Source organism: Grus americana, chromosome 25 (assembly GCF_028858705.1).
Source record: "Grus americana isolate bGruAme1 chromosome 25, bGruAme1.mat, whole genome shotgun sequence".
Taxonomy (NCBI): domain Eukaryota; kingdom Metazoa; phylum Chordata; class Aves; order Gruiformes; family Gruidae; genus Grus; species Grus americana.
The window spans coordinates 1,731,764-1,748,313 of NC_072876.1; the positions used below are offsets into that span (position 1 = coordinate 1,731,764).

The following is a 16,550-nucleotide window of genomic DNA, read 5'->3' on the forward strand; positions in this document are numbered from 1 at the left end:
AAGAAGACAAAGCCCTGCCTCTCTTTGCAAGAATTCAAACCCTCTCCCCTGTCCAAGGGACCCACACACATTGCCTGGGTATCAGATCCAAGAGCAGCCCAGTCATGAGGCAGGAGCACATCTCACCAGCTCCGGGCGGGTGCACACTCTCATCTGGCACAGGTGAATGGTGAAGATGGCATGTGACCGGGAGCTCTGCACATTCATCTGGGTGCTGGCGGTGGTGCGGGAAAGAGCCCCCTGTTTTAGGCACTGGATGAGCTACAACGACATGGGGCAGGGAAGAACAAAACCTTGAAGCATCCCTCTAGAGAGTCAGGACAGCACCCTGCTGCAGCTCAGCAGGCACACCGACCTCTCCCTGCATCACCCTGGGGCTGCTCTGTCCCATCCCAGGTGAGATCCCCTCCTCGCCTGGCTGTCCCCACATAGCACATCTGTTGCCAGTGAGCACCCAGCTGCCATCCATCCTCCCTGTCTGCCCCATCTCACACCCACCTCGTCCTGCGAGCTGATGAGGCGCGACGTGACCCCTGTGGTGTAGATGCTCCCGCTGGCATCCTCATGAATTTTGATGTTGGATTTGCGGTGGCGTGCGTCAGGGTCACGGGCACTGTCAAACAGGTCCAGGATCTCCTCATTGTAGAGCTGAGTGGGGTGGAAGCGGGTGTGGGGTGACTGGTAGTAAGCAGGAGGCTGCTAGAGCCCAGTGCAGCAGCACTGACGGGAGCTGCCCTCTGCCATCCTGCTGCTGCAGTCCTGAGAGACAGGACAGGTCGCACATCTGGGGGTGCACGTGTGCTCACACATACATGCACGTGTGTGCTCACACATACATGCACGTGTGTGCTCACGCAAGGCTGACCAGGAGGGCCGGTGCGCATGCAAGTGTATGAGAGGACACACGAGCATGCGTATGCAGATAGGAGATGATGCACAGGCAAGCTCTGACCTGCACACGTGGGTACCCAGCTAGGACAGGATGCCTAGAAGGAATGGCGTGTGTGTGCCCGCATGTGGCGTGTATGCATGCATGTGGCGTGTGTGCATGCATGTGGCTGTCTATCCTGCGAAGCTCTGAGCTGCAATCTGGGTTGGTTCCAGCTGCCCAACCCTGTCCTGTCCCTGACCCACACAAGCAGCTGTGTGGGAACCAGGACACTTTCAGAGCCCTGTCCCCACAGCCCAAGCAGACACCTGGGAGCTACGTGTCCCCCGCAGCCTTCCCTGCTCACCCAGGGAGCCCCTGGCCACACAAGCCAGCAGAGCCCCTCTCCCACCACAGCTCCTTGAGGTCATCTCTGCCAGGTAGAAAGGGGACAAGGGGAACCAGGGAGTGCTGAAGAGTCAGGGAAACCCTGAGGACCCAGAGGTGACAGAGGATACCCTCATCCATATCTTGACCCTGCAGCATCCTCCTCACCCTGGGGTGGAGGAACACCCCTGCCCATCTGTCCCACCACCACTCAATGCCACGAGTCACCCTCTTGCACCCCCATCCCAGTGCAGAGAGCAGGGTCACCCAAGGACCACAGGCTCCTGGCCAGCAGAGCGGATCAGACTAATCCGGCCCTGGCTGCCCCGGGTGCAAAGGGGCTCTCCAAGGGTTTAAACCCCTCTCCAACAGCCTGCTGCCAGGAGGAGAGTCACAGGACATGGATCAGCAGGGCCAAATCCTGTACCACTGCCGGGACAGCAGGGTTGGTAACCAGCATCTGATGCAGTCGCGTGCCCACGCTGGCACAGGAGAGCCCTTGTTGCCTGGATAAGGGTGGCTGTAGGACAGGTCTCGGTGTAGCAGCACAAGAGCTCCTGATGTCCGTGCCTGCAGGGTGGACCAGTGAGCAAAGCCCTAGACAAGGTACAATGGCCTTATTCACCAGGCCATCAGGCAATGGGTTTTTACTCTCCCCATGTGTAACAGGGCCCTTGGAAAGCCTTCAAGCCCCCGCAGCTGGCAGATGCCCCCTCACCCTGGGGCTGCCAGTGTCCCACTGGGCACGGCTGGCCTGGGGAGCACGACCGTGAGCAGCTTTGAAACACAGCAGAGGAAGTGTTGTTCCCATCCTCCACCACAGCCACCAGACAAACATCTCTGAGGCTATTTTGAGAGCCAAAACCACCAGGGGTCAGAGGTGGTGAAGACAAAGGCTACAGGAAATCCCCGTGGCAGCTGGTGTGACCCCATGCAGGGCCACTGCTCTGTCACCTCCAGGTGCCCCTGGGGTTGCCCTGGTCCTCTTGGTCTGCAGAGATACTTCCTAGGATGGCCTGGAACAGAGGCAGCACAGGCATCCCTTCCCCAGTGTTAGTCCTTCATGTGTCCCAACCCCAGCTAACAGGTCACCCAGCTCCTTGGGGCAGTGTCAGGCCATCCCAAACTGAGTGGGAGAAACTGAGGCAAGGGAAACTGTAGCTGGACAGCACAGGAGCTCCTAGAGGGCAGTGTCAGGGGGCTGAGAGGGAAGAGAAAGTGCATCACATAGGGTGAGGGGACATACATTGGGCTGAAGGCCAGTATCCGATCCTGTAACCCAGGCAAGGCAGGACTATGCCCCGGCCCCAACAGGGTTTTGGGACTCTCCCTGAGGGAGAAAGCCTGACAAGGTTCATCCCCCAGAAGGACTTTAGAACACGCAGGAAATTGTCCCCATTTCCATCCCAGCCCACAGGTTCCCCAGAGCAGAGCCCCACGAGGCTGAGGATGCATGGGACAGCAGCCAGGAGCTCAGACAGGCCGAGTGATGGGGAGGGAAGGACGTGGTCAGACACAACAGCACCATGGGAGCTAACAAGGACTCTGCAGATGGAAAGCTGATTGGGAAGGATTTCTCCAGCAAGGAGGTCAGCCCTCCAGGAGGAGGTGACTTTGGGCACTGCTTGCCCTCTCCAGGCCATCAACATCTGGAGGAACCCAGATGTGATGGCCACCAAAGCCACGTAGAGGCCAGACCACAGCACAGGGCCTCTCTCTCTGCCTGCCCGTCTCCTCTGGGCTGTACTCCAGACCGACACACCAACCACATGAAGTTTGTTCAGGAGCTCAGCTTTGCTCAACACCACACTACATTTTCTCACCAGGGCTTTAAACCAGTTCCCGTCTTGGACTTCTTTCCACTTTCACCCCAGGACCAGCCCCCAGGGAAGCTGCTGCAGACACACAAGCTCCACAGGCTTTCTGGGACAAACTTCTCCAGGGAAAGAAGCAGTTAATAGAAGAGGCTTTTGAAATGGAGAGGCCAAAGCAGAGGCGGGAGAGGATGCAATGAAACATTCTCAGGGTCAAAGATGCAGCAGAGGACATGGGAAATAACACAGCCGTTCCTCAAATCTCCACAAGAGTGGCACTCTCCTTGTTTCACTGGAATGCCACTATCCTTGACCTCAAACATGAGTAAGTGTGCCCGGAGCCCCCTGAATCTCCAGGGGACCAAGGCATAAGCCCTTTCCCCATGGCAGGGGGAGGCACTCCCTGCAGCAAAGGAAGTGCCACCCCAGTTTGTGGCATCATGAGGTCAACAAGCGCTTTGAGTGTCCCCTGCCCTGGCACGCATCCCTGGCCATACGCCTGCTGCGGGGTCCAGCTCAGTCGGGGAGCAGCTGGGGCATGGAGGACTCAAGGAGCCCAGGACATGGGACCTGAACAAAGGACAGGGCAGGGCCACAGGGTCACCCAGACCTGCTGTCACCCACCTCCAGGAACTGGGCGCTGACTTTGAACTCGGGTGCTGCCACACCCTGACTCTGCGCCGCCCGCTTACGCTCCTCAATGCCGCTGAAGAGGTGGCCAATGGCCCGCGGGATGATGCCCTGCTCATCCTCAGAGATGTTCATGTCGAAGCCGGTGCCCATGGTGTATGTCTTCCCGGCGCCAGTCTGTGACGAGGCAGCAAGTGGGGAGCTGGCTGGGCCCTCTGAGGCTCAGTGCTGCCCATTGCACCCCACATTTCCCCCTGCCACCCCAGGCTCCCCAAACGCCTCTGCTGAGCCCCTCTGATCCCCACCACCACACCGGCTCCCATGCTTCCTCCCCAGCCCTGCCTCCCTCCCACCCATGGCCATCCTCTGCCCCAGCTCTCACCCAGCCCAGGGACAACTCTCTGTCCCTTCCACACCCCCTGCCTTGCTAACCTCTGCAGGTGCCATCTCAGCATCCCCAGCACCCAGCACTGCGGGAGAACCTGATGCCCATGCCAGAGCACAAGGACTGGGCAGAGCACGTACCTGGCCGTATGCCAGCACTGTGGCATTGTAGCCCTCAAAGCAGCCTTCGATGAGCTTGCCCACGCACGTCGTGTAGATCTGCTCCTGCCATGTGTCCAGGTCAAAGACAAAGTCGTAGGTGAAGGCTTTGTCCTTCCCCAGCAGTACCTGGGGCTCACCAGGCGTCACCGAGGTGCAGATGTGACATCCCTCTATTTTCTCTTTGGACAGTTGGGGACGGATCCTGCAGGAAGAGAAGTGGGCTGAGGGCAGCTTCGGGGCTCACCCCAGTCCTGGGGGACATGAGCCTGGTCCTGAGGACGCGAGTGTGACCCACACTGGAACCATGGCTGCTGCAAGCAGGGGACCGGCAGCACTTCTGCCTGCAGTGTGGAGCAAACAGCGCAGGGATGCTTCAACTCCCGGACCCAGTGACAACCTTGATCCATTTGTGGCTGAGAAAAGAGGTTAGTGCATGCCAGCGATACCACCAGCCACCTCCGCAGCCAAGGTGACAGGCAGGGCTGGGTACCATGGCACAGGCAGACCTGGCAACGGCATGCAGCCTGCACTTAAAATTGCCCTTGCTGAATATGGCCCTGCACAGCCCATCTGGGGCCAGCCAGCCTCCCCACGCCTACGCTGGCTCATTCACCACAATGCCCCTGGCCAGGCAGCGAGCTCTGGGCTGCACGTAGACACTGATCAATACATCGAAGCAGCTCTGACAGGGACTGCCAGGGTACGGGTGGGCAGCTGGGATGCACTGCAGCCAGCCGTGCTCGCTTGAGAAGCGACGAGATCAAACCGCAGTTACAAAGGCTTGAAATGCAAAATGCAAAAACACGACGAGACAGTCCCAGTGCTGTCTAAACCAAACCGCCGCCCAGCCCGATGGCTGTCCCCAGCCGTGGACTCAGCAGACGGGAAGGGGACAGGTGAGGCTGCGATGGGCTCCTGGCTCTGACAGCATGCAAGACCGACCCACCGCATCCCTGCCCACCACACTCAAGCCCTCCCCAAGAAATCTGGGTACAGAACGGCCGGACCTGCACAGTCATGGTTCTGCTTCAGCGCAGGCACCGGCGCACGTTAGGGCTGCAGCAGTTCTGGCTTTTGGTGGATGTGCCGACTGCGGGAAGCTGGCTGGTCCTGGGAGACTCATGGAGAAAGGGAGTGCGGAGCCAAGCGCCATGGCAAACAGCCCTCATTAGAGCTAATGACTGCACATCTCCCCTCCCTGGGTGCTTTATAAACACAGCTATTAATTCCTCTGAAGCCGCATCACTAGCAAGCCAGCGCAGCGACCACAGCAGATGCTCTGCGGATTGGGGCTCTGCACGAGCTACCGCTCCTTGCCAGCATGGCCAGTGGCAACCAAAGCCCAGAAGGGCCAAACCCCACTGCGTCTGGGGGGACAGGGTGTCCCCGGCAGGGTGGGAGGCAGCGCAAGCACCCTGCTCACGCCGCCGGGAGTCTGCACAGCAGACGTGTGGGAACAGCATCCGTGGGTATATTTAGCTCAGCAGCCACAATAGAAAGCAGCTTCTGATGTGCTCAGACCTATACTCACTCCTGTCGCCTTCCCAGGGTCCCACCCTCCTCCAGGAAAATTAACCCCAGCTTTAATTACTTTTTGTCCAACATGATGCGCTTCCCCCACTCCCTGCCCCAGACATGCACAGTGACAGCGTCCCCGGGGAACGGGCAGAGCAACAAACTGAAACCACGGTATTCTTGGAATTTTTTTTTCCTCTCAAGAAAAAAATGAGAACAGGGTTTTCAGCAAAAGATTTCTTTCTTTTTTTCCCCCCACTTCCCTCAGGTGATTAAATATGTACACCTGGGTTTGGAAGAGAGGATGAGCAGCAGCATGGGAGGATGTGTGCACATGAATTTTCCATATGGCATTTGGGGACCCACCTCGAGCCTGGCCACACTGGGCTGTTCCAGCTGTCCACACACCAACACCGATATCTCTCCCACTCCCCAAACCTTGCTGCCCAGCCAGCTCCAAGCACCCGAGGGACTCCATCGCTCACCCTGGCTCTCATAGCCAGAGGATCTGTGGGGGCTGGAGGGAACCCAGGTGCCAGTCCTTAATGTGCCCCCCCGCCCTCCCCCACTGTCCCATCTCCCCAGGGTGACTGGAGATGCAGGAACCCCCCAGGAGGGTCCTGCTCTCCAGGCAATCAGCCAAGCATCCCCGAGGGATGTCCTTGGGAGTTGCTGCCAGCTGGCGTGCAAATACTACGGACCCTGGCTACAAGAGCGGGACAAGCAGAGCAGGAGGGCAGGGATGAGCACCAGCAGTCACAGTCCCTCATGGGATGGCACAGAGATGCCACCCAGCATCACAGGAGATTTACATGGCCACCAAGAGACATCACAGAGCATTTCTCTAGGCCAGTGCAGCTGCTTCTCCCACTCCCCAATGTCCAACTGTCCCAGCTCTCCCACACCAGGGGGTCCCATCCCTGCTCTCAGGAGGAACATCACCATGCCAGGCACTGGGCAACGTGAGACCCTGGTCGGGCCAGATAGGTGTTCCCATGGAGTTCAGGTTATGACCAGGCACCACGATACCTCCTCCAAACATGACATAAACATTGGCAGAGCCAGCATGGGCTCTCTCCTTGGTGCTGTCCTCAACCCCACCAGGTGACGCTGGGGGAGCTGGCCACGCTTGCCATGCTCTGCCTCAGTTTCCCTGCTCTGCTACAGAGATCAGCAACTTTAGTGGTCATATAGTCCCCAACTGAGTGCACTCTGACATTCTTTGTCCCTACTTCTACCAAAAAAGATGCTGGCCACATCCTGTCTGTCCATGGGTCTGCAAGAACTGGGTGTGATGCTATCAGGGCCCAGCCCGCAGGAAAATGGAGTTGCTCCCTCAGCCAACCTGCTCTGCTCCTGGTCATAGGTCACCAGCCAGAAGGACAGTTTGTGCCCAGCACCAGGACCCACTGCAGAACCAAACATGCCAGGGTGCCCTGTCCTAAAGGGCTGGGACACCCACAGAGAGCCCAGCTGATCCTCTGGGAGCCCATGGCACAGGCAATGGGGGACTTATCTGCTAAGCAGCAACCAAAATAAACCAGCGCTTAACCAGCGTGGTGCTGCCTCGCCACCCCCCCAAGCCCAGGCAGGAGCGGACCAGAGCCCCAGCTCCACTGGGCAGCCTGCGCCTGGCCATCCCCATGCTGGCACAGGTAACTGCTTCTCCTGCTCAGATCTGGCATGGGGAGGACAAAGGCTGTCCTAGGGCCAGCAAGATTATCAGCACCAGCCCCATATCCCTCCAACCCATGCCTATAAACCAGCCTCGGCACAGCCAATAAACCCAGGGAGGAGAGAGCTGGCAGGACCACAGCAGCACCATGTGCCTGGCCACCATCTCTGGTCCCCCCACACTCAGATCACCGTGAAAGGACGGTGACAAGGGACTGAACGGCCAGGACAGAGCTGCATGGTCCCACCTGAGTGCTCCTGCCAAGCCAACCCGGCCACTTCCCAGCCCCAGGCACCCGACACACAGGGTTGGGAGGCAGATGGGCACACAGACAGAGACAGAGGCACAGGCAGGGGTGGAGACCGCTCCTTCCCGAACCGGCACCTCTTGCTGGGTGATGACGGGTGGCACGGCAGGAGCCTGCCTGCTCCAGCATCAGCATCCAAACCCAGCAGCACAAGTGGTGTGTGTGCCAGGGAGAGCCCGCAGCCGCATGGGGACACAAAGGGGACCTCGGCTGGGAGCCTCTCCATCACTCTCCTTCCCTTCCCTGCTGGGCTGGCAGGCGGTGAAAGCGCTGTCTCCATGGCTGGGCTGCCAGGGCAACCGAGCATCTGGGAGGAAGGCGGGAGCGGGTCCTGCACCCCGAGGGGCAGGGAGCTTCAGCACACACACGGGTGTGCTCGGCGGCAAGCACAAAGGCCAAGTTGTTCAGCGCTGCTGCACTATGCCAGCGTTTGGCCAGGGGAGGTGGAACCAAGCAAGGCTGGGAGCCAAGCACCGGATGGGCACCACGAGGCAGCCAGCTCCTACAGCAGCCCTCGTAGAGTCAGCTCAGGGGTCCGTCCTACCCGGTGGGAGCAGCCCCCCTGGGGAGAGACCTGCCCATCCTAGCATCTCAAGCTCTGCAGCCACCAGAGGGGACAGAGTTCACCACACCGGGCGCAGCCAGCATCCCCATGTCAGGGCTGCATCCACCAGCAGTCACTACCCAGCCCCCCCGTGCACCAAAGGGAGGCTGTGTCCTTGCACAGGAAGGCACAATTCAGCTGACATGGACCATGGGTTCATGTCCTCATGTCCTCCTGCCTCCTCACCTGATTGCCTCAGTTTCCCCCCTCGCAGCCCACTGCTATGGCAACCCCAAGCAGCTCCAGAGCATCCTTTGGCCCCCAGAACTTTGCCAAAGCTGTGGCAGCACACTCCCATAGCCTCCCCATCCATGGTGAGAGCCACAATACCCACCCTGCCCCCCAACTGCCTGTACCCACAGCAAGGCACATGCCAAGCCCCCCCCCCCCCCCGCCCCGCCACCCTGCTGAGACACAGCCACCCCTGGGGCAGGGCAGTCATCTCACCCAGCACAGCTGGGCACAAGAGGATGAGCACGGAGGCAGAGGGGATCCAGCCTCCCCCAGACCCATCACCCAGCATCATCCACCTCAAACAGGGGCTGTCCCAGCTCCCCGGGGAGGCCAAGCACACACTCACTCATCAACATTTCTCAGGGCTGGCAGGGGGCTGCAGGACAGCCACTCCAGATTGGGGATGCAGGCAACCCCCCCCCAGCTGCAGCTGCCTTTCACTGCCTTTTATAACCTGGCAACTGCGGACGGGCAGAGCCTGCCCCAGCTGCAGCAGGGAGCTCCCATCCCTCCAAGACCACTCTGGAATGGAGGATGGCTGCCTGCAGACTCCCTGCAAGGAGCTGTTCTGTTCCTCTCCCCTCCTGAGGCCGGTTTCCCAGGCAGCCGAGCCAGAGAGCTGCGGAGCGGCAAGTGGAAGAGCTGCACGGCATTTTCCCCCCTCTGTGCCAGGCCCCGGAGGCTTGGAGCCTCCTGCTCTCGTCCACCCCATCTTCACAGGGGCAAGATTTCCTGCTGAGATGCTGGTAGCTCTGGCATCAGGTGAGGGGCTGGGGCACTGCCCCTGACCTGGCCGTGGGCAGAGGTTGGAGCTGGCAGACCCCGACTAGCTGCGCAGCCCGGTTGCTGTGGATGTGCCTGCCAAGACAGGCGGGCTGAGCAAGCCCAGGCAGTGCCTGGCTCCACTCCCCACATTGCCCACATACATCCTGCTCCCATCCTCACTCCCTGCATTACCTACGTTCACCCTGCTCCCGTCCCCGCATCACCCTGCTTCCCATGTCACCCGCATTCACCCCATTTCCCCTCCCCACATGACCTTGCATTCACCCCACTCCCATCCCCTCATCACCTGTGTTCACCCCACTCCCATCCCCGCACCACCAACGTTCGCCCTGCTCCCATCCCCATCCCTGCTCCCTGCGTCACCCTCGTTCACCCTGCCTGCGCTCCCTCCAGCCTCCCCGGCATTGGAGCTGCAGGAGCACTTGCCAAACAGCACAGACTCGCACGTAGCCCATCTGCCAGCCTCGCTAGCCGCTCCGCTCCTCCTGCACTTTGCTCTCCTCTGCCCCAAACCTGCCCTCCATGCTTTGCTGCTGCCCTGCAATCCCACCCTGCAGCACAGGTCAGCCAGGAGGAGAGCAGCTCTAACATCATCCTGTGCTCCCCTAAGACATGCTCTGGGTCACGGACACTTTGCAAACCCAACAGGCAAGAGTGTGGCACGTGGGGTGCAGCATGGAGGTGTACAGGGCGCTCAACCTGGCCAAGCAGCTCCCCAGGCAGCTGGGTGCTGCCAGCATCACCAGGGTAAGATCAGAGCAAAGTGCTCTAGGTTTTCTTATATCTCCAGGCCAGCACAGCAAGCGTGAGGCTGCCCGCCCTCACCAGCAGACAGTGGCTCCCCAGGCCTCAGCTCAGCATGGCTTGATCCCGTGGAGGGGGTATCTGCTTTCTGGCCAGGGAAGGGATTCCCCCAGCCCCATTGCCCCCTGAGCACCGGGTCCCAGGAGAGGGCTGGCTGCCAAGGGCTGGCTGTTTGCACGCAGGTTGCTTTGGACCCAAATCAAGACAAAGTTAAGCATTTAATTACCGCAGCAGGGAAGCGGCTCAGCAATCAGAGAAAATTGAATCAGGCTCCCCAGGGACTGCCAGGTCTGGTCAGCAAATGCTCCAATTAAGAGATATAGCTAGCCACTTCCTAGCAGGAGCGAGCACAACACGGAAAAGCACCAGGCTTAGCCTGCCTGTGGAGCCACTCAGGACACGCGATCGCTGCCTGTGCTCCAGCCAAACACCGCCAAAGCAGAGGGTTCCATGGCCAGCACCGCTGGACCAGCACCGAGGCAAGACGGAGCTCAGTGGCTCCTGGGTCCTCACCCCGCCGCAGCGCTGGGCCGCCTGGGGACAGGCAGGTCCCCACAGAGCTGGGGTGTGCATGCTGGACACGGCTAAGTGGAGGGACATGCCTCCACCCCACATCCATCCCCCAAGAAAGCAACCCCAATATAGATCCTCTGCATGGCTGTGCTGGCTGTGCCCAGCTCCCAGCTGCCCAGCCTGCTCCCCTGTGGGGCAAACCTCACTGCCTTGGACCCCAGAACCCCTTAATCATCCAGCACCAGGCTTTCCCAGGCTTAGGGAAACCTTTAAATCAGGCCCTGGCAGCTGCCATGTGCTGCTCATTAGCTCTGGCAGGAGCACACCAGCGCTGAGCCGCGCCATCTGCTCTGCACCGAGACCCACCACGGGCTGGGGAAGAGGGACGTGCTGCCTGCACGGGAGGACCCAGCACTTGGGGACACCCAGCCCAAGGCAGTGGGCAGAGACCAGCAGGGCCCAGGGGAAGCACGGGATCACACTTTACCCAGCCTAGAGGGGTGCAGGAGCGGACCAAGTTTGGGATCTCCCTGGACCCCTCCTTCACCCCCATAAGCAACTGGCAATGCCATCAGTTCCATGCTGGACCTGCCCAAGAGAATAACACCACGAGGATGTTTGCAAACAACAGACCCGGGACAGTCACCTGCAAAGGGGCGCGGGGCCCCAAAACCCCAGGTGAGGTGGGCAGCACAAGGAACCGCACGTGTGGCAGCACACGCAACTAGACACACACCCCAGCAGGGCCCCCGCTCCCCTCCGACCGTGCAGGAATGGCCACGAAACCACTGGCTCAGCAGCAGCGTCAGCAATTACTGGAGAGTGATAGGAAACCATCGTTCGCCAGGAGACTCTGGGCCTGACAGGCCATCGGCCTGACCCTGCAGAGGCACAGAGATGCCCCAAGTGCTATGGAGACAGACACACTCCCCCTCCCAATTCTGCACCCCGGTACTGAGGCTCCCATTTTCTCCCAAGCCAGTGAATCACACCCACAGGGTCTCTCCCTTTCTCAAGTGCCCGTGGTGAGGTCCCCATGTCCCAGTCACACCCCAGTACTGGTGCACCCATACTGGAGATAAGACTTTCCTGGTCCCCACGAAAGCAGGCATGCCTGCAGCCCCCCAGCATCCTCTGATCACCACTGGGAAGATCACCTGATGCTGCAACCCCACAGCCCACAGAGGACATCTGGAGCAACGTGCCCACAAGACAGCAGAGCGGGTGGCACAAAAGAGGTGCCTCTCCACCCCACCAAAAAAAAGAAAAAATCTCAAGCCCTTCATCAGCAGGACAGGGGATGCTATGAAGAACCCAAGAGAGAACCTGGTCCCACAGCTGGGAAGGGAACAGGCACGTTGTGCCCTAATGTCCTCCTTGGGCAGGTGCAGCATGAAATAATAGATGAGCAGAGATCACAGCAACATGGACCAAGAGACCCCCCCCTCCTAATGCAGGCAGGGGTCGGGTTGTGCCTCACAGCCCTGCAACACTGGGCCAAGGAAGTGCCCTTGCTCAGTGCTTGGAGGGCAGAGAGGAAGGCAAGGACCAGGAGCCCAGTTCCAGCCTTTCTGCCCCACCACGGCGCCTTTCCTCCTTTGCCAGCATTTCTCATCTCCTCCTAGACCACACACCCAAGCGGCGTGCCACCAGCACGCCCACGGGGCTCTGCCGATGGGTTATTTGGGTTGTTACACGCAGCAGCACAGAAGCTTGTGTGAAGCTCACGGGACCCTTGTGACTTCTGGGGAAGAGGGTGCCAAACAGACCCAGCACATCCCACCCTGCCCCACCAAGCCTCCTGCCCCCAGCACGTTCATCCCTCTCCCCTGAACACGTACCTGGGCTCCAGCACTCAGATGTGCCCCAGGCTGTGGATGGGGAGGAAGGAAAAGTCTGGGGAAGAGGTCAGAGGTGGTTTTGTGCCTGGTGCTAAATGTCAGGCTGCACCGCTCTCTGGGGAGGGGGCCTGGGCTGCAGCAAAGCCCAGGGGCAGCAGGACAAAAGGACCTTTATTAAATCTTTCAGCCCTGGGGAGGGCCAGACCGGTGCAGGAATGCCCCTCGGGCTGCCCCAGTGCCAGTCTCCAGAGCTTTGCCCTCAGCACTGGCCCAGATGTGGGGCTGGCGACACTGGGAGAACAGACTCAGAGCTTGGAGGGGGCTGTCCCCCCCCGGACACCGCAGAGGCACCCACCAAGAACAACAGACAGCCACGGGCGGATGGGCAGGGAGGTGTTCACATCCCCATGGGGTTACGTAAGGTGAGGGGACCATGGCACAGGGGAGTTTGGGGACAGGCTATAGCAACCCGTGACAAGATACCTCCCTCACCGTGTCCTGGCCACAGGGAGCTGCAGAGGAAGGGATTTCACTGGGATCCCTGGGACATCGAGCTCAGCCCCGAACCCTCACTTGGAAACAGAGATGACGACCGTGTTGTGCCCACACAGAGCAGGACAGAGAGGCAGATGTCAAGCGGGATGAGGCTGCCAGCCGCCCCTGGCCGCACAGCAGTGCGGAGCCAGCGGGGACACAGGGACGTGCCAGGGCAGCGCTGGACCAGCTCCTGGTCTGCCCAGAGGGGCAGGGGTGGTGGGAGGCCTGCTGCCTTCCCTCCCACCAAGCCAAAGCAGAAATCCATCAGCATCTGACCAGGGCAGGGAGTCGCCCTGTGGCGTGCCGATCTCCTGCAGCAGAGCCGGGTGGCAGCTGCCCTCACAATCCGCCACATCCCAAACCTGCCGGCTGTTTAACCAACGACAGGGACTGTTTTGACATCCTTCGGCAGGAAACAGCCCCGTGGGACTACCGGGGCCAGTGCCCCTGCCCAGCAGGCACAGCACGACAGCCGCCCGGCCGGGGCTGGCTCCTCAATTAGCACCGGGCTCAGTGGGGGTATCGCCTTCCCTCTCCGGGGGCCAGGAGCAGTGTTCCTGACAGCTTTGTTTAGGGCTTCATCTCCTGTAATTTTCTCCTGCCCCCAGTTTCACAGCTGGTGCAGGAAAGCTGCAGCTGGCTCTGTCCTCTGGCTTAGAGACAGCCCCAGCCCCCCAAGTTCCTGAGACTTCATGGCATTACATATTTAAATCCCTTGCTGACGGGTGACGGGTGCAAGCACCAAAAGCCTCTTAAAGCTGCTTTGCCCCAAGCGATGTCGCAGGCAATGGCATGTCTGCATGGGACCGCAGGGTGCGGCCCTGCTGCCCCCCCTCACTGGCACCATCCCCTTTCTAACATTCCCGCTGTAAAGGCCAGCGAGCGCGCGCCTGATTGAAGCCAGGTGCAGAAAAAACCCTTGTGCCCACACACCTGGGCTCAGCACTTCCCTCCGAGACCTCGTGGGCCCCCCCCCACCCGCCACAGCCCCCAACATCTCTCTCCAGACCAAGGAGGCCAAAATTTAACCCTGCTCACTGGGAGCAGAGAGCACGCATGCTCCTGCGTTGCACCAGGGCTGGCAAGCCCCAAAGTGAAACCAAAGAGCAGCAGCTTGCCTGGAAGGGTTCAACACAGCAGCAAAACAGCCACGGGGCATGGGGGTCCCCGCTGCCAGGGTTCAGCTGCCCTCAGTGGAGGCAAAGGATGGGGAAAGCGGCTGGGGGGTGCCCACGCTGGTGCTCTGCCTGCCCAGCACCCACAGGCTGTAGCAGCCTCCTCGGATATTTCCTTCCTGGGATTAGGGCTGCTCACCAGGGAGCCTCCCAACCCTCGCAGATGGGAGACAGGGTACCCCAGGGCTGGGCTGTGCCACCACACCAGGACAGGCTGCGCCCCCCATCACCACAGGAGCCAGGCACGTCCCGCGCAGTGGGGTGGGTTTGCTTCATGTCTCCCCTGCCTGGCCCTGTGACATCTGAGCAAAAGCAGCCCAACACCAGCCAGACCTGTCAGGGGACAGTATCCCACGAGCCACTCCATGGCGTTCCCCTGGGACCACGCCAAAGGAGCTCAGAGCTGCAGCAGCACCGTGGCGATGGTGGGCAGTGGGTACGAGGCTGCACCACCCCTCTCCGTGCTGGAGCACTTGGGCAGCAAGTGCACTGGCCTGGCACGAGTTGGGCTCACACCGCCTCTCCATCCAGACACAAAACTGCCCCGGGAAGAGCTGGTTTGGAAGGCCTACAACAACTCCACCTCCTCAGAGACTGACCCCAGCAGCTCCCGGAGGCTTCAGGTTCACAGAAACCATCCCAGCAGGCAGACGAGCCCCGGCCACGTGACAGCAAAGATGCCAGGACCCTGGCACGGCTGGGAGCCTGGCTGATCCCAGCACCCGGCCTTTGCCAGCATGCTCCCACTGAGCTGAGGCCCTCCAGGGCACATGGTGCTGGGCGTGTGTCCTGTCCCAAGTGGCACAGCCCGTCCACCTTCCCAAGGAGAAGGTGGGAGCAGCTCCCCAAGGCAGGAGACAGCCAGCACCAGGCTGCCTGCATAGAGTGCAGAGCATCAAGGCAGGAGTGTTTATGAGAGCAGCAGAGCACTGGAGGTTGCAGGGTTTAAATAAACTTGAAATCCGATTCAACTTCCTTCCCCAATTTCACAAGCTCCGTTTCCTGAGTCTCGGCAGCTAGCCAGTCGTGTTCGGGTGCTGCAGGCAGCTCTGGCACAGGGGGTGCCACTTTCTCTCTGATGAGCTGGGCAGTTTGAAAGTGCCCTCAGGGAGCATTTCTGCAGCCAGCCCGGCTTCTCAGAGCTCCCCTGGCCAAGGAGTTTAATGGCCTCTGGCTCAAAAGGCGCCACCAGCCCTTCCTGACACAGCAAAACCACCCGCATGCAACAGGGCTGGGCTCCACCTCCTGCAACCAGCACGGCAAGTCCCGCTCCCCCCCTGCACCCTGGCTCGCTGCAGCTGCAAGAGCTGACAGCACCTGACAGTGAGCTTGGGTGCTGCAGGGAGGGGTGCTGCTGAGGCTCAAGGGGAGGCACAAGCCTCAAATCAATGGCTGTGCTCCCAGATGGAGGGCAGTAGCGGGGAGCTGCCGAGCTGGCTGCACTGCAGCCACCAGTTTGAAGGTCACCTACAGAAGGAAACAGCAGTTGTTGCCTTCCCCAGTTTCTGAGGACCACCCCCCCCGCAGCAGCAAGGAGTGAGGGCTCCCGGGCGGCCCTCTCAGCACCATCACAGCAGGCGGCAGCTTCCCAGCTGAGACCGTTACTCCGGCACAGGGCGCGTGGGCACCCAACCCGACCGCTGCCGGCAGCTCAGCCCCATCGCTTCCTCCCCAGCGGCATCCGCCGGAGCCGGCAAGCTCAGACGCTCCCATGAAGCGACATGCCAGGCTTAACACTGACAGGCAAGTAAAGGCAGACCCTGCCTGCAGGTAGGGTGGGAATCAGGGCAAGATCCAGCCCTGCCCTTGCAGATAGTGCAGGTCTGAATTGCAGGTACAAGGTGCAAGTATACATCAGCCCCTGGGCCAGGAGCAGCTCCTGGGCCTGCATTTCCCTCCGCTGACAGCAGCGCTGCAGCAGGTACCGGCCATTTCACTCCCGGCATGCAGGAAGCCTAAATAGCACCCCTGTGCCCCAATCAATGGCTAAGCACTCAGGCCCTTTGGACCCCCAGTGCCAACGGGGCAGTCAGGGATCTCCTGAAGGGAATATGGGAACCTGTGAAGTTGACAGTGAAACGCCACAGCATCTCTCCTGCTTCCTCCTGCCTGGCCAGGAGAACCAGCAAGAACTGGGGTCCCCCCAGGGACAGCACCGCCGCACCACCCCTGCTCCTCTGTTCCCACTCCTCCCACCCCAAAGGCTCTGTGAGGCCCCAGAGACAGGTCCCAGTGGCTGCAGCACCTCTCGACATTGGACCAACACCCAGCCATTTAACCCCAACAGCACACAGCACCTTCCTCCAAAGCCCCC

At 60.4% G+C, this 16,550-nt stretch overlaps 1 protein-coding gene across 2 annotated transcripts in view; it reads right to left on the reverse strand.

Moving 5' to 3' along the window:
- KIF21B (kinesin family member 21B) overlaps positions 1-16,550 on the reverse strand; it is a 39,911-nt gene that overhangs the window by 20,540 nt on the left and 2,821 nt on the right. For both annotated transcript variants that reach the window (XR_008574161.1, XM_054803733.1), the window contains exons 2-5: positions 4,225-4,447; positions 3,694-3,876; positions 499-648; positions 127-261 (exon numbers count right to left, since the gene is read on the reverse strand). Coding sequence is in view for 1 of the 2 variants with exons in the window: in XM_054803733.1 (XP_054659708.1) it covers positions 127-261; positions 499-648; positions 3,694-3,876; positions 4,225-4,447 (691 nt within the window). In the remaining variant the exon portion in view is untranslated. The remainder of the gene's footprint in view (positions 1-126; positions 262-498; positions 649-3,693; positions 3,877-4,224; positions 4,448-16,550) is intronic.